Genomic DNA, 24,428 nt, shown 5'->3' with positions numbered 1-24,428 from the left:
ATCTGCGTGAATATATGTGGAGCCAGTGGCAGATCTAGGATGAATTTCTACTCGGGGCAAAACAACAAAACACTAGTAATATATTTATAAGTTCAAATTTTCATCCAAGGCATTAATAAAATTCTAACCAAAAATACACTAAAAAAAATTATGGGGGCAACTGCCCCATCCACTCCCCATCTAGACTAATAGGACAACTCCTCTTTTAATGGAAACCAATAAACCACCATGATGTGGTTATCTCATATCATGATCATTATCTATTTGATATGAAGTTTGTTACCTCAAAGATTTGAGATAATCCTTGAATCATGATATTTTGTTAAATTAGTTTATCTTGAATATATTTTAGTAAACCAGTGCTTAATCCAACTCCAGTAACAACAGAGATTAAGAACTAGTTACTAAAATAAGCTACATTAGGCACACAATGTAAGTTCCCTATTAAGTGAAAAATAAAATAAATTTAGTTATTATGGTTGTAAAAGAAGTAGATGTGGTTCTATTGTGTCAACATAGAGTAATGTGGTCTGTTTATAATAAAAACTAGTACATGCGTAATTATAATTTGTCTCATAACTAACAAACGAACGGGCAATGTTGAATACCATTACCAACCACTACTTGGGACGGAAATAGCAAAAGAAATAAATAAATAAAATTAAAACTTCTTATTTGGTTGGGTGTGTCGTCGTCACTACCCTCCCGCAATCGAAGGTGCCTCTTCGTCGTTCCCATCCCCATCTCAGATTCCAATTCCTCCGATTTTCTTCTTCTTCTTCTTCGACAGATTCTAGGGTTCGGATTACTTGTTTCGAGTGGAGTCTTTCTTCTTTCATTTCGTTTAGGGTTTCGGAGATCCGAATCTCTGCGTCGACGGGAGCAATTCGACGTTTTCTTCAGCCGGAAAGATGTTCTGGCGAATGGCGGGCTTGTCTACGGCCTCCGCCGTGAGTTTCTTCTCCTCCGTAGCCTCTTTTCACGATATCTCTGAAACGAGTTTTTCGCTGTTTGTTTCGCGTTTCTATCTTGTTGATTGATGGATTTAGTTAGAGCATAGGGTTTGTTTCTTGGATTATAAGTAACTAAGTGCCTTGCTGTTCATTCTTGTTTGCAGGTTGAGGCAATTTTGGACAAAGATGGTTTCACATTAGAGGATCTTCTCGACGAGGATGAACTCATTCAAGAATGCAAGGCCCTCAATGGCCGTCTCTTAAATTTGTATGCTCCCTCTCTTTTTCAAAACCTCATGTCTTCAACTATGTTCTCTTATATCATTTATGACTGTTGGATTCGTTATTTTTCAGCTTGAGAGAAAGAGTCCAAGTTGAACAGCTCATTAGGTACATAATTGAGGAGCCTCCCGAGGATGTGGAAAACAAGCGAACATTCAAGTTAGTCTTTTTAACTAATTATTATTTCTTTTCTTTTTTGTTTTTGATGAATAAACAATTTTATATTTGTGTTCCAGGTTTCCTTTCATTGCCTGTGAAATTTTCACATGTGAGATTGAAATGATACTGAAAACACTAGTCGAGGATGAGGAGGTAGACATTGACTCTATTGCATCCTCCTATATTTTTACTTTATAATGGTTAAGGATCTTGCGTTTCTTACCTCTCGTGATGTCTTCCTTTTGCAGTTGATGTTATTACTTTTTTCGTTTTTGGAAGCTAAAGAAACCCATAACTCATTGCTTGCCGGCTACTTCAGCAAGGTAGATAGCATTCGACGCTTTTTTTTTATATCAGAAAGCTCATGGAGAGCTTTCCCACTTATAGGCCTCTATTTCTTTTTCCTCTACGTGTTTTCTCTTACATCTTGTATTACTAGGTTGTCATTTGTCTGCTGGTGCGGAAGACCATCCCGTTCATGCAATTCATAAAAGTAAGTTGATTTTGTTTCCCGTACTAGGATATCTTTTTAAGGATAACCTAGCTAGCATAATAGTAGTATTATCCTTATCTTTCTAGTCTGAGATATTGATAAAGCTTTGTATTGTATATGACTTCGTAAAAATTTAAACCTTTAGCTAGTTGCTTTCTTGATCGTGTTATTTGGGATAATGCTGTCGAATAGTCAGACATTGATAAAGCTATGTATTGCTGTTGATTTCTGACACCGCTTTTTCCTAATCAACATTAAACAACATTTAACCATCTGGAGTTCATAAATAAATCATTTAATATTGACCTTGACTTTCTCGTGCTACCAGGATCATCAAGAAATACTGAAGCAGCTTGTTGATTTGATTGGTATTACATCTATAATGGAGGTTAGTTTGCACTTTTATTTGTTATTTAGGAACTCAAGATTTCGGCTTTTGTATATTACACATCTACGTGAGAACACACTGAATAGTTGGAAAAATGTCATGTTTTCCTCTCATTCAAAGTACTTATGATTCTGTTTACGACAGAAATAGTAATAGACCCGGTTATGACGGTGAGAACAATGGTAAATACTGCTGATGTTGCTCTCATCATTGTCATGGTGATTTTGCTGTTTAATAAATACTTTTACACGAGTTTTTTTTTCAGTTATTATTTTCTATGAACAATGAAGGTTGTAATTCTTACAGGAGATACTCATTAGTTGTAGATTATTTGATATCTGTAAAATACCAGTTTTTGTAGACTCTAACTTATTGATGCTGGTCAGGTTTTAAAACGTCTGGTGGGTACTGATGAACACCTATATGCAAACTACACAAGTGCAATGCAGTGGGTGGAAGATACAGATATTTTAGAGATGATTGTGGACAAGTTTGGCTCCTCCGTAAGTTTCATTCAGTAGATTACTTCTCTTTCAATATGGGCTAGTCTTACGGCTTTCCTCCTTTATTTTTGATTTATTATATCGTCCCAGTTAATGCTATTTACTTATATCATGGAGGCTTATATTATGTTTTGTAGGATTGTCCCGAGGTACATGCCAACGTAGCCGAAATTCTTTGTACTGTAGCAAGATACGCACCCCCTGGTCTTGCAACAAAACTTTCCAGCCCCAGGTAGACTTTCTCAGCTTTGGCTATAGTTTTCATCTAGTCGTTGATACTCTTCATAATTTATAATTTATTGGCTTATTGTTTTTATCTCTGTACAATTTGATGCAGTTGCACTGGAAGGTTGCTAAAACATACGTTAGAAGATTCGCGGCCTAAGTCTGTACTGGTTAATTCGTTGTCCGTATGCATATCTCTGCTCGATCCTAAGAGGTTTACATTGGGGACGTATCCTATATATGGTCGTCAACTAACCCTTGGAAGCATGGTACCTAATCCCGAGACAGTGGAGGGAATGCTTGGTAGTCTAGGTGGGAAATACGTATGGTTATTAAATTTTGATACGTAGTTGCGCTTGTGTTGTTGTGTTGACTTCTTAAATGCTATTTTCCTATTGTGAGGGATGCGGTTAGGTTGGGAAGAAGTAATATTAGGTTTGTAAGTGGGATTCAAATCCTACCAACATATTTCTATGCACATTTGTTGCTAGTTTGTATGGAAATTGGTGAACCTTTATTTATAAATGATGTATCGAGGCGTACTAGAATACCATTTATGGCATTTTGCTTTCACAACTTCTATAGGTCTTTCCTGTTAATTTGTTGTCTGCAATGTTAGTTACTCTCTTGGCTGCTATGAACACCAAGTAATATGCTTCTACTGTGCAGGTGATTTACTCGTGCTTTTGAATGTATCATCTTCTGAGGGTGTTCTGTTAACAACTTATGGCAAGTTGCAACCACCTCTTGGAAAACACAGATTAAAGGTACTTCTGTTGTTCATATTTGTCTGATTTGCTTTCCGAAATAAAAAGTATATTTCACTGTAATGGTTGTAAATACCTCAACCACAAATAAAAATATGACTGTTTCTTTTTCCTAGGTTGTAGAGTTTATTTCAGTCTTACTCACAGTCGGTAGTGAAGCAGCAGAGAAGGAAGTAATTCGACTTGGAGCGGTGAAAAGAGTCTTGGACTTGTTCTTCGAGTAAGTGGGAGATTATATTTTCTCAGTTGATGGTATACAGCCTGCCATGCTAAGTTTTGGTGAAATGTTTTCTCAGGTATCCCTACAATAACTTCTTGCATCACCATGTGGAGAATGTAATCCTCTCATGTTTGGAGAGCAAAAACTCTCAACTTCTTGACCATCTTCTCAGTGAGTGCAATCTTATTGGGAGTATACTGGAGGCGGAAAAAGACTCCATACTAACTGCTGCTGATTCTGATAAGGTGAAGATACTTAATTGGTAATGTCAGGGGTTGGCATAATCAATTAATACTAAATACATGTGATGTCTCAGCTTCAGCCTACAGTCCCTGCGGAGGGTAGAAAGCCACTTAGGATTGGAAACATAGGTCATTTGACTCGTATCTCAAACAAACTTCTTCAACTAGCTAATAGCAACGCCGAAATTCAGTCACATTTGCAGGTATACCATATGAAGCGCAAATTGTTTGTTTATTTGTGTTCCTAGTTTTCTGAGTTTTTATGTGAGTGTGGTACTTCGTTGTTACTGTCTAATTTTTATAGAAAATCCGATGGTCAAAAACAATTTGCTCTGTGCTTTATCCCTGTTTGATTTCTCTCAAAGCTACTTCCTTCAATTCCTGTTTTTTTTTAAAAAAAATTTTAACAGGAAAATAGCAAATGGGTGGATTGGCACACAGATGTCCTGTCAAAGCGTAATACACTGGAAAATGTCTACTCTTGGGCATGCGGGTATGTATTGTTTCTCTTAGTGTGCGTTTTGCTATGCACTTTTTCTCTTAGTGTAAAATTTGCTGGCTGAAAGAAACTTTATGAAACATGGTTCTGTTTTTAATTTATCACCAAAAGCAGAGGTTATACCGTTATAGATAGTATTTTTTCTTGTAGAATTTTGTAACATCTGGGTGAATCTGACTTAATAAGAGCTTTCTTTTGGTGATGGTTGGTGTAGTAAATAGATAATTCCTTTCGCTAATTTCTTCTCCCTAACAGGAGGCCAAGTTCACTCCATGATCGTAATAGAGATAGTGATGATGATGATTACCACGATAGAGACTATGATGTGGCAGCCTTAGCAAACAACTTGAGCCAGGCCTTTAGATATGGCATGTACAGCAATGATGACATGGAAGAGGTGATGTTCTCGTGTTTCCTTGTCATAGCAGCTACTTGGTGATCATTTTTTGCATATTACTATTATCATAGATTTAAGCCCCAGGAAATCGATTCAGGAGTTTTCTAGAAAATCATTTTGTTTTGTGCTGTCTTTAATCCTGCTATAGTTCCTAAAATATGATGATATATAGTGAAATTTGATGCAAGAGTGCCTAGAGTTCTGAGAATGTCTTGGACCACAGCGAGTGATGTAGTTATTAAAACTCTATATTTGGTGGATAGTTTAAACCGTCACTTTCTTTCTCCAATGATTCTACTTGGTTGACCTCTGGATAGTTAGCATGCGGTTTCCTACAGTCTTCTCTTTCTTTATCATCTTTTCCTAGCCTGGATGTAGCTTGTTTAAGTCGGTACCAGGGTAATTATGTTCTGTTAGAGCTTTTGATATTCCTTGCATTCTTTTCCGGAGTCTTTAAGAAGACTAGTTGCTATGAACATTTGTTTTACCATTTACATTTTTTATTTATCCACTGCAGACCCAAGGCTCTATGGAACGCGATGATGAGGTACTATTTGTCTTTTCCTTATCATGTGGAACTGAGACTCGACTTTCTAAAATCTGGGTTATGTGACGCTAAACAAAGCTTTAGGCCTTTTGTGAGAAGATTTCAAATGTGGAACAATTTTAATATCGTACCCATATCTCCTTGCTGTGGTATTTATTGCGGAGAAGTCACTCACATTTATATGATAGCTTTAGCGATTAAGGTAGACATGAAAGCCTCATATGAAGTCTATGTTGCAGGATGTCTACTTTGATGACGAATCTGCAGAAGTCGTTATATCTTCCTTGCGCCTTGGAGATGACCAGGAGAGGTAATCGGTTTCCACTTTTCGTTTATGGTAGAATTTCAATTCCGTTGACTCTTTATCATATCGTTGATGCGGGGTCACTTCACTTACTAATTGTAACATGGTGTCTTTGTAGCAGTTCTCTCTTCACAAACTCAAACTGGTTTGCTTTCGATGATGAAAAAACTGCGAATGAAGGCTCAATGGCTTCCCCTCCACCCAATGCTGATGAAGATGACGATGATGATGATGATGTTGTCATAGGTGAAGCCGATGAAGACTTCAAGGACACTGTAGACTCTTCCCCGCCTGTTGATATGGAAACAGAGGATTCTACAACAACAAAGAATCCTTCTGAAAATCCGAGTGAACCAGAAGCAGAAAAATCAGCAGCTTGGGTCGAATGGAGAGAGAAATCCGAGTCGACTGGGCCTTCTTCAAACCCAGATGAAGCCACCACATTGCCCAATGGTGAGGTACAAATCGAAAAAGAGGATGATGAAGGTGATGATACGGATAAAAAGAGTGCAGAGGATTCAGCAATAGCAGGTGCATGTAGCGATGAAACTGCAGAGAAGTCACCAGAGGCAGCAAGTGGGGATGAAATAGCCGAGGAGTTGAAAGATTCTGGTCCTGATGCGTCAGAACTAGCTGCTGCTGAGTCGCATGAGAATGCTCAAAGCTCGGAACCTGCAATCACGCAGGAGACAAAGAAGAGCCATGAAGAAGATGTTGCTGCAGAAATCGAAGAGGCTGTGAAGGAAGAAGAGAAGGTAGTGTGAGCTTTACTCAAAACCGGGACTAAGTAAAACAAAGTTCCTGAAGATGCTATAGTTTTGGTTTAAAGGGCATTTATCTTTTACGGGTACGATTTTATTATTCTTTTCTTTTCTTTCATCTCCAAATCCAGTCCAACATTCTTGTCGACCAAATTTGTTACTAGCTTATCATTTTTTCTATATAGTTTTTTTTTTTTTTTTTTTTTACTTCAAAGTAGTACTAGTAGTACATGTTATAAAAGTTGTTGACCTGACGGAGCCGCAGATAATGATTTCATGAGAAAACAATCAGATGTCAATCTCAATGTCGCTTGCATCTTCTTGTTCCTACAAAATAGATTTAAAATGAACTTGGCTGATTTACTTGATGCTTTCTTTCTTATGAAACAAGAGAATGTTGCATAAACAGAGAAGTCAAGTGGAAGCCATAGTGAAGCACTCGACAACAACAAAGTTGAAAAGCAGAGCATTGCTCGCAAAATGAGCATTTACTTGTCATTATTGTGCAATTCTGAAATGTATAAACTAGAAGATAAAAGAGCAAATGAAGAAGAATCAAGCAAGCACTCCAAAGAAAATGTAAAAAGTGAACTCACTTTTTAAAGATGTGTGCTCTTTTCATTTCCATTGCCAGATAATACGTAGCGATGCTGCTGGATTTTCTCATCGAAACCTTCCCTCAGTATTAACCAGAAACTTGTAAAAATATATATCGGATATGGGAACCAACGAATAATCACTCTTGTAAAATTGTGCTAATACTATATGGATAGTACCCTCATATATGAACCCGTCCCGGTACTTCTTATCGTCTCTCAATCACTTCTTCAGCTGCCCATGATTCATTCTCTGTGTAAAATTTTTGCAGGCTTGCGTACTAAAAAGTTGAGGTTAAGTGTTGTAGAGGTTGCCAAAAGAAAGCAAGCTCAGCGCTACATAAAAAAAAAAAATTCAAAACTTTTATAGTAGGAGAAATAATTCATAGTTTCTCTTTAACAAATGGATATACATGCGTAAGCGCAGCCGAATATAACGCAGAAAAAGGGCTCACGACAGTCACTGTCGACGTGTACCCCACGACTCTAGTTCAGAAACTTACAAGGTGGGGCATAAAAACAGAGAGAGATTGTCTCCGTGGATTACAAGCTTGATGATCTCATTAGTGACTACGACAACGACACTTCTTTTGATGATTCTTGTTCAAATCCTGACCCTAGACCAATGGAACATGAATGAACCCCCAAGTAAATATGTTCTTTTTGGGGGTGTTTGCGCAGCAAACCAAAGGGGTTAGTTATTCAGCCTTTTCCGTTGGCAAAGTGAATGTTCGGCTCATCAAAGTTTGGGAATGGTTCTGAATGATCATGCCAATCCTTTAGCCGATGCTACTACTAGATTGCCACAGGCGGCCTCCACCTCATATGATGATTCCACATGGACCAATCTGATAAGTTTATAGCTCCGATCTTCTTCCTCGTGTAATTTCTCTCTCGTAACAATGGAGCTCAATAGAAAGAGAATAGAACGATCTTACTGAATATCCCCAAAACGAAATACAAATTGTAGCTCGAAGAAGCCATATAATCTCATGACGATCAAGGGAATAGAAGTCTCATATCGACTCTACACACAACTTTAAGTATGAGAAGGCAAACGCCTAACAAACTCCTATTTAAAAATGAAATAACCACATATCATTTATTTGGCAAAGACTCTAAACGCCTCTGAGTCTTTGCTCATCACTCCTTCCTCTTTATTCCTCCAAAGACTCTGAGTGATCGCGAGTCTTTGTCTCCCTGTTTCTTCAAGCTTGCTAACCTGCCACTGAGACTTCCTCCTCTCTGTTCTCACCTAGGCTTCCACTACTTGTTCTCCTTATTGTGTCCTCGCTACTAATGCTAAAGCAAGCGGATGTTTTTCAGTGGACTTGTTGTCACTTTTACCACCAATTGCAGGCATTGAACATTTCCAAAGTCTTAGGCCAAACCTGTTAACAAAGAAGAGAATATATATATATATACTTCTAATATTTTCATTCAAGTTCGAAACTCTGCATCTCCCAAACCTCAGTTCGAACATTTGTTATAAAGTTGAAGCATTTTGTTTTATGTCAGAGATAACAAAAATCTGTCTGATTCATGATCAAAATTGATGAAACATACAAATATGTGCCTAATTGCTAGCACTAGTAGAAACTTTATTATCTCTGGTTCAATACTTTGTCTAGAGATCTGTCTGTCTGTCTGTCTGTTTCCCCTTCCTCCCCTCTCTAGCTAGTGGCTGGTTTCATGTTCGCCCTCCAAATCTTTCAAGTAACCCATGAACATAAGAAACCCGAAAAGGAAGAATCCACCTGAGAAGCTCTCTCCACCGCCTCCTCCACCCCCACCACCACCATCATCCCGGGGTGGGAACCCGCTTCCACCGTCATCAAGCTTTGGGGATTTCTCCTTTCCTGATGTTTCAATCAAATTAAAAAGAGGCTTTATTTCTAGGGGATGCAAACTATAATAAGAAAGCCAATAGGAACAGTCAGGAAAAGTGGGTTCTGTTCAAAGCATTTTCCGGTCTCAGGTTATCAACAAGAATGTAGCAAGCCACAATATGTGCTGTAAATACCTGTTTGATTATTAGCTAGATTCATAAAACAGATGTTATTATAGTAGACTTTACTGTTTGTTAGAAACATAAAACAAGTTTATTCCACATGAAGCACCAATAGAAGAAAAGGATTACCATGTGTAGGAGCTTGAGTGATTGTTGGTGATTCTCGAGTAACAGTCTGTGTTTGCCCTTGACTGCATTTTGCATTCTGCACAAACAAATCAAATCAGAAGTTAAAAAAAAAAACAATTGTAACTAGCGGATAGAACCTCTACCAGGGCAGCGTTACATGCAAAGACAGATCTTTTGCTATTAGAGTTGAAACCAAATCTTTTGGCTCCTCCTTTACTTGCAACTGACTGGCTCTGGGATTGCATAGAAACGCTCGTAGGATAGTAACAACGCCCATGGAATTTTCCTACCACAGGAGACCAAGTAGAAGAAGAAGAGCTTTTAACACTTACAAGACACCAAAAATAAAAATTAAAAAAAAATCAAAAGCTTGAGCAATAATTATGATCTAACTGGTACAACACTAGGTGATCAAAAATAAACAGCTTCAAAACCGATGACAAACCATTTTCTCAATGCCAACAATTCAATAAACTAAGTTGCCAAGAAGCAATCAAGAACTGTGAAATGTGAATGATTGACAAAGATGAATGGAAAAGTGAAGATACCATTAGCGGGAAAATGAGAAGAGCGAGGAGGAGGGAGGTACACCAATGGTTGTGCACCGTCGATACACAAGGATGGATTCACCACCCGCATATCTGTAAAATTAAGGATAAACAATCAAAACAAACAAAAAAATATTAAATCTTTTAAAAGGAGCAATAGGATTAACGATTTGCATATCAAACATATGTCCACAGAGAATCAGCAGCGAAAAGTAAATACCTTTAGGAAGAGAGAGAGAGATCGCACTTAGACGTTTCTAGGGTTTATGTAGTAACATTTATGAATTAAAAGCTTTGCAAGAATTATAAAAATAGTCTGTTTTTCTCATACTATTTTTATGAACCAAGCCTATGTTTTTTTTTTCCAAGTTTTTGTTCATTAAATAGAGAAGGACCCAGTCCAAAATCCTTACAAAAAAAATAGCCTACGATCCGAATAACTAAACCAACAACAAACTAAAAGACTGGACTTAAAGTTTAAAAGCCCATCACCGACACTGGCCATATCCAGAAGCACGTGTCAGCTTATCATCTTCTTGTCTCATCCCGATGGGTCCACCGAACCTTGAACGGCTCTACACCGTCGAACTTGTCACAGAGAGCGTCATCGTACTAACCGAGAGCTCATCCCAATCATCACACGCCGCCTACTGGGCATTTTAAGCCCGAGACTCGAGACCTCTGCTTTTCTTCTCTTGTCGTCGTCGCTGTCGATGGAGAGCTTCATCTTCTACCGAAATCTCATCCATTCTGACCCGAACAATCATCCTGACGACAAGAGCCACAACGCAGCTTCCACCAAAGCCAAACTAGTAACCAAACCCCAAAAGACTACGGGTTCCAAAACCGACAGCGTAGAGCTATGTGAGCCTCTACCCTCCGGAGCCAAAACCGGCGAAGACGGAGCAGAGAAAACCTCTCCTTCTCCGGAAACTAGAACCAGCGGCGGCGAAGCTGAGGGAGCCTCCACCTCCCGGAGAAAAGCCGGCGTTGACGGATCTGTGATAGCCTCCATCTCCCGGAATCACCACTTGAACATGCAAGCCTATCTTCTCACGCCATGAACCTCCACGCAAGCGAGTCTGCCCTCCAAGCGAGGAACCACCGTTGGAGGATGGCTCCAATCCAGAACTCAGACAAGGCGTTCGGTGAGAGGCGATGAAGAAGAAGCAAGAAAAACCTCTTTAACGGTAGGAGAAAGATTTCGACAACAGCACGTACGCTCACGCGCCGACCGTACGCCGGATCCGATCTCATATCTCCTCTCTGTCTCTCTCTCTCTCTAGCCTAAGTGGGTGGCTTGGTGTTTTATTAAAAATAAAAAAATAAAAAAAATGAAAGGCCTAAATTCATCAGATTTCTGAATTGAAAAATGGTAGCCTAGGTGGAGAGATCTTCATCCGCCGTCAGATGATGACAAATCCACTGTCAGTCTGGTCAAGATGGCTCCCAATCTGTTTAGCCAACGATTACGAGGAGAGGCAAGCCATGGAAGCTGAGAGAGCTTGATCTTCTTAGATTGGGATGGAAACAAGGACAAAGTCTGAGCAAAGGGATCACTACTCCTTGACTCTCTGATCGTAGAGTTGATGATGTCAATGCTACTGAGAAGAACAAGTTCAAGAATGGAGAGGGTTCTTCTGCTTCCTAGAAACATCATGGTACCACATTTCTAAACGTATTCAATTTAGACTTCTGTCTGGTATGCCATTAGGCACACACAATCATTTAGTACGGTCTCTGCTTGGGTCAGAATGATACGCTTTATTTCAGCAAATTGTTGGCAGCATGTTGCATCAATTAAAAAAAAAAAACAATCCTTTGCATTATTGAATGTGGGGGCACTTCGGATTGATGTTGACAGATATGTCTATGTCGAAATGGATTCGATTTCGTGATACTTCTTTAATTCATCTAGAAAGAATTACACTATAAGACAGTTTTGAGTTATTTATAACAAAATAAGACAGTTTCAGCTACTGAGGTACTTTTTCCTAACTTTATCACTTTTCGTTTAGATTTTCAAGTTAAAACAGAACTATATACTAATTTAGTAGGCCCATTATCATCTCTCTCTTATCTTCTTTATTCTGAACTCTTTTTTTTTAACGATTGATTTTTATCTTTTTTATCGTTTTGAAGTTTTCATCATTTTTTTTTTCAATTCTTTTTCGTCATGAGGTCCTTGGACATCATGATACTATCACGCAGGAGTCGGGCAGCGTCATCAAGAATCTCGCACTCAACAATGGAGATTTAGAACAAAATGTTTAACAAATCAGAAACAAAAAAAAACAGTTTTGTTCAAACTTTTGAATGTAAAACCATGAATTAGGTTTGAAATCTATCAGATCTGGACAAAATACATAAAAAAGTGGAGGAATTCGTAAAGAATCGTGAAAAATAGGTGAGAGAGGCGGAGATTAGAGTTTCTGGTCGATAGTGACCAAAAAAGAAGACGAGGTTATTTTCGTAATTTTCCATCATAAAATTAAAAAAAATCAAAATAAAAAGTTCGTGTGTACATTACTTTCAAACTGTACATGTGTACACCTAATTTTATGTTATACATCAAAGAGATTGTGTACACAATTTTTTCTTTTTGTAGGTTTTCTATCTCAATAACTAAGCATCTACGACTTCATGAACTCACGATAACGTTAACACAATGTACATGTGAATTTTTTTCCTTCTTCCTATGTACACGCATGGTCAGACATCTTTGAAATCTGACTGAACCCAAATATCATCCTTCACATTTTGTGTAAGAGCTTCTGTGTTTTCATGGTAGCTTCATGGTAGATCTTATCTTGATTAATTTCTGGTTGTTTTACATATGTACACTATCATATTTAGCGTACACATATACACGTCTTTATTTATTTAAAAGATGTATGACCTTGCGTGTACAAATCTGACTGAACCCCAATATTTTGGTATAGAGGTGCTTGTATGGTTATGGTACACACCATTTTGTACATGTGGATATGTAAAGCGATGTACACATGTACATAAAAATGAATCAATATATGTGAACAAGTTGTACACATATAGGTGGATTGGTGGTTGCTTACTAAAACAATACCAAAATACATAATAAATAGATCAAGTCAAACTGAAAATGGTGTACATGACAATAGGTGCACACATGATTTTGTGTTTTACTCATATTAGCTTTGATGTTAGTTCATTTAATTTATTTTCCAATGCATTTAAGAATTAAAACATGAGTTTAGGATTTTAAAGAGAATACACGATTCTACGATACATTACTTTAGTAATATACAATGTACACATGTAAAGATAAAGATGTACACATGTAAAGATGTTCACATGTTATCTTTGTACACATGTAATCATGTACACATGTAAAGATGTACATGTACATATAAAATCATGTTGTACATTTTTTGCAATTTTATTTAAGGAGTGGCATTTTAGTAATTTTTATTTAAGGGATGTCTAGTTTCATGTACACATGAATCGTTGTACATGTGGATAGTGTATATGTATGTACAATATATCATGTACATATGAATCATTTATTTTTCATATTTTTTTAATGAAGGGTATTTTCGTAATTTTAACTTCATCTTTCCAAAATCAATTAGGGTTTTCTGCAATTTCCCTCTATAGCCGCCAGCCATTATTCTCACCTTAATCATCCTTTTTTTTTTCTTGCTTATAATACATTTAAACATGTAAAAATATCATATAAGACATAATTTCAAGCTCCAAATGATTTTGTTTCTACAACAAAAACGTAAATCTTGTTTTTTCTTTTATTAATGTCACAGCGTGAGAGGGATGAATTGTGGAACACGACGTGAAAGAAGAAGCTTTTTAACAGCTTCCGGCGAAGCCATTCCCTTCACCGATGCTTTTATTATATGGTTTATACCACTATTTCCATGGTTATAAAAAAGAAAATAGGGAAGAAGATGAAATACTGAATGGGTCCACTTAGTTATATTTAAATTATAATTTAGTTAGAAGAAAAGAGAATAGTTAGAAGAAAGTTAGAAAAAAGTGTCAAGGAGCAATAACTGCTCTAGAGTGTAATAAAAAACTCAAAACCGTCCTAGAGTGAAAATAACTCATTCATCTAAGCTACTATTTCTTCTGAGATGAGAATCCTTTGTTGGTGGAGCTTGTTGCTCATACTTCACTTTATGTCTTAATGTTAGCCTAGTGAACTGCTTGCTGAGTTGTTATAGAATTTATATTTTGCCTCATCTTTGGAAACAACAACGTTACAATTGCACAAGTTATATCCCTAAGGGCTTGGATGGGGCGATCATTAGGTGGCCCTATGATCTTAATTTTTTTTGAAATAATCATTTGTGCTACAACGGATTTGTTTAGATGCGAAAATAATTTTATTTATTTAATAATGATACTCAAATCGGTTTTTCAAGGCTAGTTCATTAGTGATTTCAGAAATACTTTAGACCAAAAAGCGTTGCACGTAAGCCTATTATTATTTCTTATTGGGTTTTTAACGTAACATTCCCCCCTCCCCAAATTAATTTTGTTTCGGGTACAAACCCCTTAATTAATGATTTAACCAATAAAACCCCTTAATTTTATTTATTTAATAATGATACTCGAATGGATTTTTAAACGCTAGCTCATTAGTGATTTCGGAAATACTTTAGACCAAAAAGCGTTGCACGTAAGCCTATTATCAATTTTTATTGGGTTTTTAATCCTCCCCCCCCCCCAAATTAATTTTGTTTTGGGTACAAACCCCTCAATTAATGATTTAACCAATAAAACTCCCACATGACTTTCTTTAACGAATTAAACCCTCCGTTATTTTTCCGCCAAATTCAAACGCAGCTTATTTGGAAAGTCATAAAACACGATTTGTAGATAAATAACACACTGTTTAATTCAAATGTCACGTAGTTTTACCCTTGAGTTTTGAAGGTTAAGATCTGCGTCTACCAAAACGTTAAAAGACTTTATGTTCTTATGCATCACAGACGGTGAACATGCTCCGTGTAGATATCTACACAAAAACAAAACAACATGGCCATCAAAACGTTTATGTGTGTGTGTATATTTTTCTATTTAAGAACGTACTCGACGGCTCGAGCGTTTCAAAGGCGATTCTGACTCTTGTGTTCAAAGTCAAAGGTTTACTGAAACAATCTGACAAATGAAGAAACTCGTGTAGTGAGCCGTTCCTGAAGCACTCGTAGACCAACATGTTGTGACCTTGCTCTGTAACACGTCCTATTGAGCCTTCTCCAAGTAAATTACCAGATGCGAAGTTAGCTGTTGCAGTTTGCAGATCAGAGAGCTAGAACTCTATAGCAGCACGATTCGAAGTGGTTCATTTAGCGTTGAGCTTGTATGACCAACCAAACCTTAATATTCCTTGTCATGTCCCCGATCCTGGATAGGATCGTCCGGACGGACTGCGGTGCAAGGAAACGCACCAGTCAGGTCACATGACCTAAGGACAAGCGTGTCATGGTCCTGAATGAAGGTTAAGGGCATCAGTCAGCTGAGACTTAACCAGGATACGATGGAAATAAGGGTTACTTATGTCTGTGGGGATGGTTGGCTGAATGACTAAGTACCTAAGGGAGTTGTTTTGTGTGTGTAAAGGAGCTGGACGCAGTATATGGCAGCTGGCCATAGCTCGGTTCTAGCTCAGTTCGAGTGTGACAGCTCGATCAGCTGGTTTATGAGTTCATTCAGCTAGAGTAGCTGGGCCGATGAGCTAACAAGCTCCGTGGATGTGGCAAAGGTATGATCTAGCAATGTTGCATAGATCTAGATAGAATGGTTAGGGGAATGGAACCTCAGATTTGTATGTCTTGATTTGGGTTCGGGATTGACCTTGGAGCTAGCTGGTAGTTGAGTATACTAACCATTAGCCGAGGTGATTCGACCAGACAAGTATTATATTGGTTATAGACCAATGGTTAAGTAGACACTATTCCGCTGTGCATAAGTTGAAAGGATCTAGCTAGGGAATGACTAAGGTAGTCTTGAGCTAGGATCTGAGTTAGCCCTCGCCAATGGGCGATATTTTAAATAAAGGGCAAAATTTTTAGAGGTTCGGTCTGGGTATGGACTGAGCGACGTGAGGCATCGACCGCGGCCTAGTCGGCCGGGATCGGGTCTTACAAGTTGGTATCAGAGCATGCTTGATCCTGTTGAGGACAGTGCTCAAATATGTTAAGTTCCAAACCGAAATTATTTCTGAAAACTGAGATGACTTGGAACCTTAGTTGTGGTGAGCCAAGTGAGAGTTGAGATAAGTTTGGGTTTCATGCTTGTGAACGGGGAAGTTCCAAGATGAGCCGGCTTAGCCAAGATACACTCTTCCACGGCAAGACCCTGAAAACATAAAGGTTAGTTTATCTAGTTATTTGGGAATAATAGACGGATTGGATGATGGACGCAATGCAAGATCTTTGTATGGACGACCTGGACAAGGGAAGTAACATGGACCAGAGAGTGGCTTAGGTTGAAAGAAACGTGCAGCACTCTCTTGGAGGTAAATGTTATCCCTTGATGGCCGTTCAAAACAAGTGAGCATATGCAATGTTCATGTTAGTCTAAGGGAGACACTACATGGCTAGTACATGAGTGGGCTTGTGATAAGATGGATCAGCTTGGACTCAGTGTAAGTCAAGGTAGAATTCCTTAAGATTGAGTGAATGAAATGGATCAATTCCAAGAGGAATTGGAAACACGATGTTAAGTATCTTAGTATGATGAGGATTGAGGTATACTATAAACACTTTTGTGAATGGTATGGGACGTTCACAGATGTGTGATGCTTTGGAGAATAGTATGGGACATTTTCCAAATGTGTGATCAAACCGAAATCCTACTCATCTAAGTTCTTAATGATCGGTGGTGTGGAAACACATTATTTGATACTGGAGCTACACATAGTGCTGTGAGTCCAGGAATGGTTGGAAAAGGTTTGTTCCAGTATGGAACATGGGATGGTCCTGAACGAGTGAGTGCGGCCGAAGGGCAAGTTATGAACTCACTCGGTCTGGTTAAGGACATCCCTGTGGTGATCTTGGATAGGCTGATGCCTATAGATCTGATTGTTGTCCCCCTCAAGCATCATGAAGTGATCTTGGGCATGTACTGGTTGGGAAAGTATCGGGCAACTCTAGATTGTCACCGGGGAAGGGTGCAACTTGAGAACGAGTTTGGACCCCGATTAAGTACCAAGGAATCAAGCCAACCTCTTGTAGTTGGTGGTTTCAGCAGTCCAAGTAGAACGGATGCTTGGAAATGGTTGTGAGGCCTTTTTGGCTACCATTTACACCGATGAGGTTGTAGGGGCCTGTGACCCAGAGGGTATACCGTTGGTTCGGGAATTTCAGGATGTGTTTGGGGCACTACAGGGCATTCCCCCTGATAGGGCTGACCCATTCATCATTGAATTGGAACCTGGAACGGCCCCATTATCTAAAAGTCCATATAGAATGGCACCAGCTCAGATGGAAGAGCTGAAGAAGCAACTTGAGGAGTTGCTTGAGAAGGGGTTCATACACCCTAGTGTATCACCTTGGGGAGCACCAGTCCTATTTGTTAAGAAAAAAGGATGGTAGCTTTAGGTTGTGCATTGATTATAGGGGTTTGAACAGGGTGACTGGGAAGAACAAGTACCCTTTACCCAGGATTGATGAATTGCTGGAATCATAAACCTTATTGTCCAGGAAGGACTTAAGGGAACAGAACAATCTGTTAGGACTCATGGTAGAGTGAGCAGCCTAAAGATTGGAACATGTTCACTAGGACTTGGCTGGTGCATCGAGTGGCTTGGAGATTGGTTGAATCTACTAAGACTTGAGTACTCAGTATGTTCCTAGGTACTGAATTTGATCTAGTCATGGAACTAAAGTGTTCTACATGGACTTGGTGTCTACTAGGAACGCAACCTGGAGAGTTGGGTCAGTGACACAAGTCATGTCTTTGTATGGGTGCTTGATGGACCACTTGATAAGATTTTGGGTTAAAAATCTATCAAGTGGGGAAGACTTGTTGTGTATATGATGACCAAGACATGGTCAGTGAGAAAGAACAAGGTGGGAGATGCAACGAACTGGTTAGAAAGAACCAATCGAGCATGCTCCATGTTCTGGGTACAAAAAAAGTCGGATGGAACCTTGGTCATGAGACAAGAGGTTAACACCACTGGATTCGAGGACGAATCCTTCGTAAGTGGGGGAGACTTGTCATGTCCCCGATCCTGGATAGGATCGTCCGGACGGACTGCGGTGCAAGGAAACGCACCAGTCAGGTCACATGACCTAAGGACAAGCGTGTCATGGTCCTGAATGAAGGTTAAGGGCATCAGTCAGCTGAGACTTAACCAGGATACGATGGAAATAAGGGTTACTTATGTCTGTGGGGATGGTTGGCTGAATGACTAAGTACCTAAGGGAGTTGTTTTGTGTGTGTAAAGGAGCTGGACGCAGTATATGGCAGCTGGCCATAGCTCGGTTCTAGCTCAGTTCGAGTGTGACAGCTCGATCAGCTGGTTTATGAGTTCATTCAGCTAGAGTAGCTGGGCCGATGAGCTAACAAGCTCCGTGGATGTGGCAAAGGTATGATCTAGCAATGTTGCATAGATCTAGATAGAATGGTTAGGGGAATGGAACCTCAGATTTGTATGTCTTGATTTGGGTTCGGGATTGACCTTGGAGCTAGCTGGTAGTTGAGTATACTAACCATTAGCCGAGGTGATTCGACCAGACAAGTATTATATTGGTTATAGACCAATGGTTAAGTAGACACTATTCCGCTGTGCATAAGTTGAAAGGATCTAGCTAGGGAATAACTAAGGTAGTCTTGAGTTAGGATCTGAGTTAGCCCTCGCCAATGGGCGATATTTTAAATAAAGGGCAAAATTTTTAGAGGTTCGGTCTGGGTATGGACTGAGCGACGTGAGGCATCGACCGCGGCCTAGCCGGCCGGGATCGGGTCTTACATTCCTTCCATGTCTTTTTTTTTTTTTTTTGATAACCTTGGTGTGATCCCAAAGGTTTTCTAGGCCCAAGGACTAATCACCAAGAGGCCCACAGAAATCCGGGTTTTCTTGCCACTTAAGGCATCTATGGGTGGCCAAGGGGAATCGAACCCAGGGCGGAAGCTCCAATTGGAATCCCTTTACCACTAGGCCAAGACCACTTGGTTTATTCCTTCCATGTCTCGTTCTTGAAAACAAGAAACAACTAGATTTTGATCCGCACGAATGTGCGGATATTTGTTTCATTTTGTAAATGTATAGGAAAATAGTTTATATTGAGCATCTATATTAAATTTTTTTTATTGATCATCCTTACATAGCACATGTAAAACCAGTGCCGTGCGAAGGTTTTTGGAAGCCCGAGACGAGTTAAAAAAAATTTACATGATACTTTTTTTGAAAATATTTCTATTTAAATTTGAATTATATAAATTTTTTTTTTTTTGAAAAAACATATATATATATATATAACACTAAAAAGTTTTGATTTATTACCTAAGTATTTTCTAAATTTAATGCACCAGACTTTTATAAACTAAAAACCAAACTATATATTCTTAGCGTTTTGGATTGAAATGTTGGTCGCTGTTAAAAAGGTAAATATTAGCGTTTAAATTAAATACAATAAACTATATATTCAAAATATTATAAATTTTTAATCAAATTCTATAAATATATAAAATAAATTTAACTCATAATATATACAAAGAAAACAAATTTGGATCAAATATTTGCAGTTAATTTGAAGTAGAATCTTTATAGTTTTCTATAAAATATAGTAAAATTGATCACAAATTAGTTATTTTAAACAGAAGTCAAATTTAGAATAAAATAATAATAAAAATCTAACTAAGAGAATACATTAACTACCATGTAATTTTTTTTTTTTTGTAATTTGGGGCCCTAAAAATTTTACAAAATTTGGGGGCCCTAGGCAAATGCCTTTTTCAATAGGCTGTAAGCACGGCTCTGTGTAAAACACCTGAACAAAAGATACAACGTAGAACCTTTTTTTTTTTAAAGAAAGCCCCATAGAGAACTTGTCGAATTTTTTTTTTATGTCTAGTTGAATAGTTTGCGCTTGTCATCGAAATCATTTTTCTAATGAACAGGGTTTCCATCATCTACATTAAAGTTTTAATATAGAACATAAGTAATATACAAACAACTAGGTTAAGACCCGCGCGGAATAAATTATGAATTTAAAATTTTTTATATATTATGAAATAATAAATATATATTAAATAATTTAAAATTTAGTAACTATTACGTATATAATTAAATTGGTACAAATACTTAAATAAATTTTATTTATCCAGACAAACACTTTTTCTATTTTATATGTTATACAATTAAGTTTAAATGATATTAATATAGATATATAGTATATTTTTAATATTGACATCTGTTAAAAAATATTATATACTCATATTATTTTTGATTGTGTGTATTTTTTTATAACAAAAATTTTAAATCAATGATAACAATAAAAAATTTATGGGATGTTTAATAGTTTTAGTAATTTATAATTTAAAAAAATAATTGTTAACATTTATAATGCAAAGTTTAAAATCTAAATATTAAGTTGTCAATAATTTTTCAAAATTTTTATCAAAAAATTTCAAATCAAATTCGAAATTAAAATACTTATGTATTTTATATGGTATATAATTTATTTTAATCATATTAATATGCATATATATAATATTTATTAAATGAGACTTCCTACTTATGTAATTGTGTAATCATTTGTATCTTGTTATAACATAAATTTTAAACCATGGATCACAAAAAAATTAGTGTGAGATTTTTAACAACTTTAGTCATTTATATTCGTTTTTTAAAATTCAAAATATAACATATACGAAAAAAATATAAATTTTTATTATATAGTTAATGTGGTTGTTTAATTTATTTTAATATGAATTAAAAATGATAGAGAATAGACTGATTTTTATCAAATCTTTATTATTCAAAATCATTAATTGTCATATATACTTTAGCCACATTAGGTAATTCCGTGATTTTTATTTAAAGAAACAATGAAAAACATTTATGATTAATTTATGGTTAGTTTAATAAAAAGCTTATTATATATTTATATGGACCAACATATTTTTTTAAAGATTTTAAAAATGATTGTGGTGATGACATGTGACTACAAAAATATGTTGTAATGTTTTTCTTTTAATATATAGGGGATAATGTATTAGGGTGATGAGATTTAAAGTATACTTCCGAATCAATCTAAATTGTGTATCATAAAATTATACTAATATATTTGTACATATATATTCATTGAAGGTAAATATATTAAAATAGTTGGTGATATGGCATCACTTGATGGAGAATACTGTCTTTCCCAACAACGTATGTACGTGGATTATTAATTCATTGAGATAAGTACTTTAATATTAAGAACATAATGTGATTCAGTTTCGATATGAGTTTGTTATATTAGCCTATTAAGCGGAGGATTTTATTTGAACAGAGAATTAATCCATTGGAATAAATAGTGTATTAAGTGGACCAAATATTGTGTACCAAGGACAAATTTTAAATAGGAATCTATTTTAATAGATTCTTAACTTCCAATAAAATGAATCAAACGGCAAGGAACGTTGAAACTAACGACTTGGAAGAACGGATGTCATGTCTCCCCTATCTCTGATTCCAAGAGCCACGCAAACAAAGCAAATGACAGACGAGACGTCTCTGCCACACTGATACATGCAAATGAGAAGCAAAAGATTTTGACCCATCAACGAGAAGGACACAGCCCAAACGATGATGCTGGGATGGTCCAACAGAGCCGGTGATTAATACCCGATTCGTCAACGAGAACCGAAGAACAAAGCTTCTCTTACTCGCCAAACCCACGATCGAGAGGTGATTCGATAGTAAACAAATCAACAAGGCCCTTGAAGCAAGTACTGGTTATTGATCCAAACCAACCAATGAGAACGAAAGCCGGATGGATCTACACACTCCAAATCCAGTGAGCAAAAAAAGACAAAGATCTGGAGCTGCCAACGACTTCACACATGTCTTGTCGTTACTCCACTACCTGCCCTTCGAACGTCTCCATTCCGAACAGAGACGTTTCACCGAGACAACAGAGCAAGCAAACATGTAGACATGAGATGGAGAAGAGTCTCCAGAGAAAAACCAAAGCAATACACAATAGTAAAGAGAAAGAGGTCACATCGGCACCGACACAGCGGTCGGATACCAGTGCAAACAAGATTGAGATTAGGTTGTCTGCAAGGGAGCGGGTAGGGCTTTTGAACTTTTCAAATGGGTTTGTTTGTTTGTACCATAAATTTTGTCATCACTCATCAGTGCTCGGCTTTTTTACAGTCGATATCAACGGAGTCTAACCGAATAAACTAACGGGAAAGGAGAGTGAATTCTTTATTTTCTACGAATGATGCATTGAATTTGTATCAAATATCCATGTGATAGAATCCTGCATAAAGTGGAAAGATGAAATGAGAATTCTGTATCCTTGGAACAATAATCATAACTATTTATTTCAAAAATTCTCTTCAAGAAATTGTATTAACTCCTTCAGGAGTCAATTCCTCTATCCCCTGCTGCAGAAAAGATAGTTCCTTTTTGATGCAATATAGTTCAAATTTCTCAGCTAAGCCGCATTGCGGCTAAAATAAGCCGTTATGGCTATCATTTTGCCTCCAATACAACTTTCTTCTATCTGAAATCACAATATATATATAGGAGTTTGTTAATAAAAAGGTTTGCAACAAATTATCTTTCATAAATAACACAAAATGTTTAGGTTTAAGGAAAAAATGTGTTTTAGGGCAACATCCTATACAATTTTGAATATGTTTGGATTAACTTTGTTATCATATATTATCCGATCAGGTTCGGTATCTAATCTCTTGTAACACCCGTTCAGATATTTTATATATATATCAGATTGGGTGCAGATTCATATCTTGGGTTCAGAGATTATGCCCAACCCTAGTGTTTTAATAGATAAAGGTGTTACCTCAAGAGTTAGGGGAGGTGACGAGAGGGAAGCCAGTTCTTCCAACTGTGCTAAATCAACATTTTTCGGTAGATACATGATGATATTAGGAGTAATGGACTGAACAATCTTAAACAATGAGTACCTATACAGAAACAAGTCTTCACTAAAAATGTATATACTTTTCATAAGAATTAAGAACTAAGATTAGCATATCATTATGTAAAAATTGTTTACCCGTCTCTTGGCTGAAGCATATCCATCTTGAAACTCTCGACTTTGCAATAATTTGGTCCTCCCCATGGTGGCGCAAGAAACGATACATCTCCCTGGACAAAATAAAATGAGTTTTATCTAGTATATATATTAGCACAACAACAAAATTGGAGGGGAACCAAAAAAAATCTTTAATAGCATATATAAAAAAAATGATAGAGACGATTACTTTGAGAGATGGAGCTAAACTGAAGAAATCACCAACGACAAAATCCACATGATTAGCAACTCCATAGACGTTTGCATTGTTCATAGCCATTTGAACTTTCATTGGATCAATGTCGATAGCGATTACAGAAGAAGAACTATTTAAAGAAAAATGGTTTAGAAAACATTCATATTCATACTTCTCTTCTTGTTTTTGAGAGAGAAAGCGAGATAGAGATTACACTTTAGCAAATTGAATAGTGTTAGCACCAACGCCTGCGAAGCAATCAATCACCACTTTTCCACGGCACCTCTCTGCGTGTTTGATGGCGATCTCTTCATGAGTCACAGAGTACCATCCTTCTTCATCTATTTGGATACCTTCGTCATACCTCGAGAACAGATCGTAACGTTGAATCCAGTACCTATTGATCTTAGGATTCGTACTATTTTCTCCCTCTGTAGGAAGCACAAACAAAGATATATCATATAATTAAGAAGAAATAATGGAAGCATGAAGTTTACGGATGCTATTTATTTACCTTTCTTCAAGTGTGATTGATCGTCGATAGTCATTGATCTCTTGTTATGTCACTAGCCAGTGTGAGTGAAATAATAAAGTCAACGCCTAACTCAACTTCTTCATGCGATGTCCCGACAAGAGAGAGGGTAGCCCGGATCTCCCGGTAACCGAAATATTCGGGTATGATAATAATTTGTTTAAAACTTGATTGATTCTCCACCGGTTTGAAAATAACCGGACCGGTTGATGAAAGAAACACATTGCATGGAATATGTTCTTCACTCTGCATTCGGTAACGTTCCATCACCGCAAGAAAATTTATTTTTTTCAGGAGAGCAATATTCCTCGTAAATTCGTCGTAAAAAGAATGTTATGATGAATTAACATCGAAAACTGTTTCGTTGCTAAACGTCCGTCGTAACTGAGGTTTCATCATAAACATGTGGTC

The 24,428-nt window shown here is 37.2% G+C and overlaps 3 protein-coding genes across 8 annotated transcripts; 1 reads left to right on the top strand and 2 right to left on the bottom strand.

Annotated features, from left to right (window-relative positions):
* Positions 1-651: 651 nt before the first annotated feature.
* On the top strand, positions 652-6,938 carry LOC111199209 (serine/threonine-protein phosphatase 6 regulatory subunit 3). Of its 3 annotated transcripts, none has more exons than XM_022688696.2 (19): positions 652-950; positions 1,118-1,221; positions 1,308-1,394; positions 1,472-1,547; positions 1,643-1,717; positions 1,834-1,887; positions 2,216-2,275; positions 2,662-2,778; positions 2,916-3,010; positions 3,116-3,315; positions 3,673-3,770; positions 3,887-3,990; positions 4,067-4,235; positions 4,313-4,435; positions 4,643-4,725; positions 4,987-5,128; positions 5,646-5,675; positions 5,915-5,985; positions 6,098-6,938. In XM_022688696.2, exons 1-19 carry the CDS (start codon positions 912-914, stop codon positions 6,741-6,743), a joined length of 2,373 nt encoding a protein of 790 aa, XP_022544417.2. In that variant the 5' UTR covers positions 652-911; the 3' UTR covers positions 6,744-6,938. The 3 variants fall into 3 exon arrangements, with proteins under 3 accessions (XP_022544417.2, XP_022544416.2, XP_022544415.2); XM_022688695.2 differs by having other exon boundaries at positions 659-950; positions 4,307-4,435; positions 6,101-6,938; XM_022688694.2 differs by having other exon boundaries at positions 659-950; positions 4,307-4,435.
* A 1,859-nt stretch (positions 6,939-8,797) lies between these two features.
* LOC111199208 (protein YELLOW LEAF 1, choloroplastic-like) lies at positions 8,798-11,918 on the bottom strand. 2 transcript variants are annotated; one of them, XM_022688693.2, is made up of 6 exons: positions 10,245-11,918; positions 10,025-10,117; positions 9,710-9,762; positions 9,620-9,655; positions 9,477-9,552; positions 8,798-9,195 (listed from the first exon to the last, which is right to left on the bottom strand). In XM_022688693.2, exons 2-6 carry the CDS (start codon positions 10,113-10,115, stop codon positions 9,014-9,016), a joined length of 438 nt encoding a protein of 145 aa, XP_022544414.1. In that variant the 5' UTR covers positions 10,116-10,117; positions 10,245-11,918; the 3' UTR covers positions 8,798-9,013. The 2 variants fall into 2 exon arrangements, with proteins under 2 accessions (XP_022544414.1, XP_022544413.1); XM_022688692.2 differs by having other exon boundaries at positions 9,620-9,762.
* A 9,350-nt stretch (positions 11,919-21,268) lies between these two features.
* On the bottom strand, positions 21,269-24,314 carry LOC125575297 (trimethylguanosine synthase-like). 3 transcript variants are annotated; one of them, XR_007314831.1, is made up of 7 exons: positions 24,000-24,310; positions 23,700-23,916; positions 23,480-23,615; positions 23,272-23,363; positions 23,056-23,179; positions 22,607-22,755; positions 21,269-22,509 (listed from the first exon to the last, which is right to left on the bottom strand). XR_007314831.1 is itself a non-coding variant. In XM_048736606.1 (6 exons), the coding sequence occupies exons 1-6, from the start codon at positions 24,031-24,033 to the stop codon at positions 22,462-22,464; spliced, it is 651 nt and encodes a 216-aa protein (XP_048592563.1). In that variant the 5' UTR covers positions 24,034-24,314; the 3' UTR covers positions 21,269-22,461. The 3 variants fall into 3 exon arrangements, 2 of the variants coding, with proteins under 2 accessions (XP_048592563.1, XP_048592562.1); XM_048736606.1 differs by lacking the exon at positions 22,607-22,755 and having other exon boundaries at positions 24,000-24,314; XM_048736605.1 differs by having other exon boundaries at positions 22,500-22,755; positions 24,000-24,309.
* Positions 24,315-24,428: the final 114 nt, after the last annotated feature.

The sequence above is a fragment of the Brassica napus genome, chromosome A7, assembly GCF_020379485.1.
Source record: "Brassica napus cultivar Da-Ae chromosome A7, Da-Ae, whole genome shotgun sequence".
Taxonomy (NCBI): domain Eukaryota; kingdom Viridiplantae; phylum Streptophyta; class Magnoliopsida; order Brassicales; family Brassicaceae; genus Brassica; species Brassica napus.
This window is presented reverse-complemented; position numbering and strand designations above follow the sequence as displayed.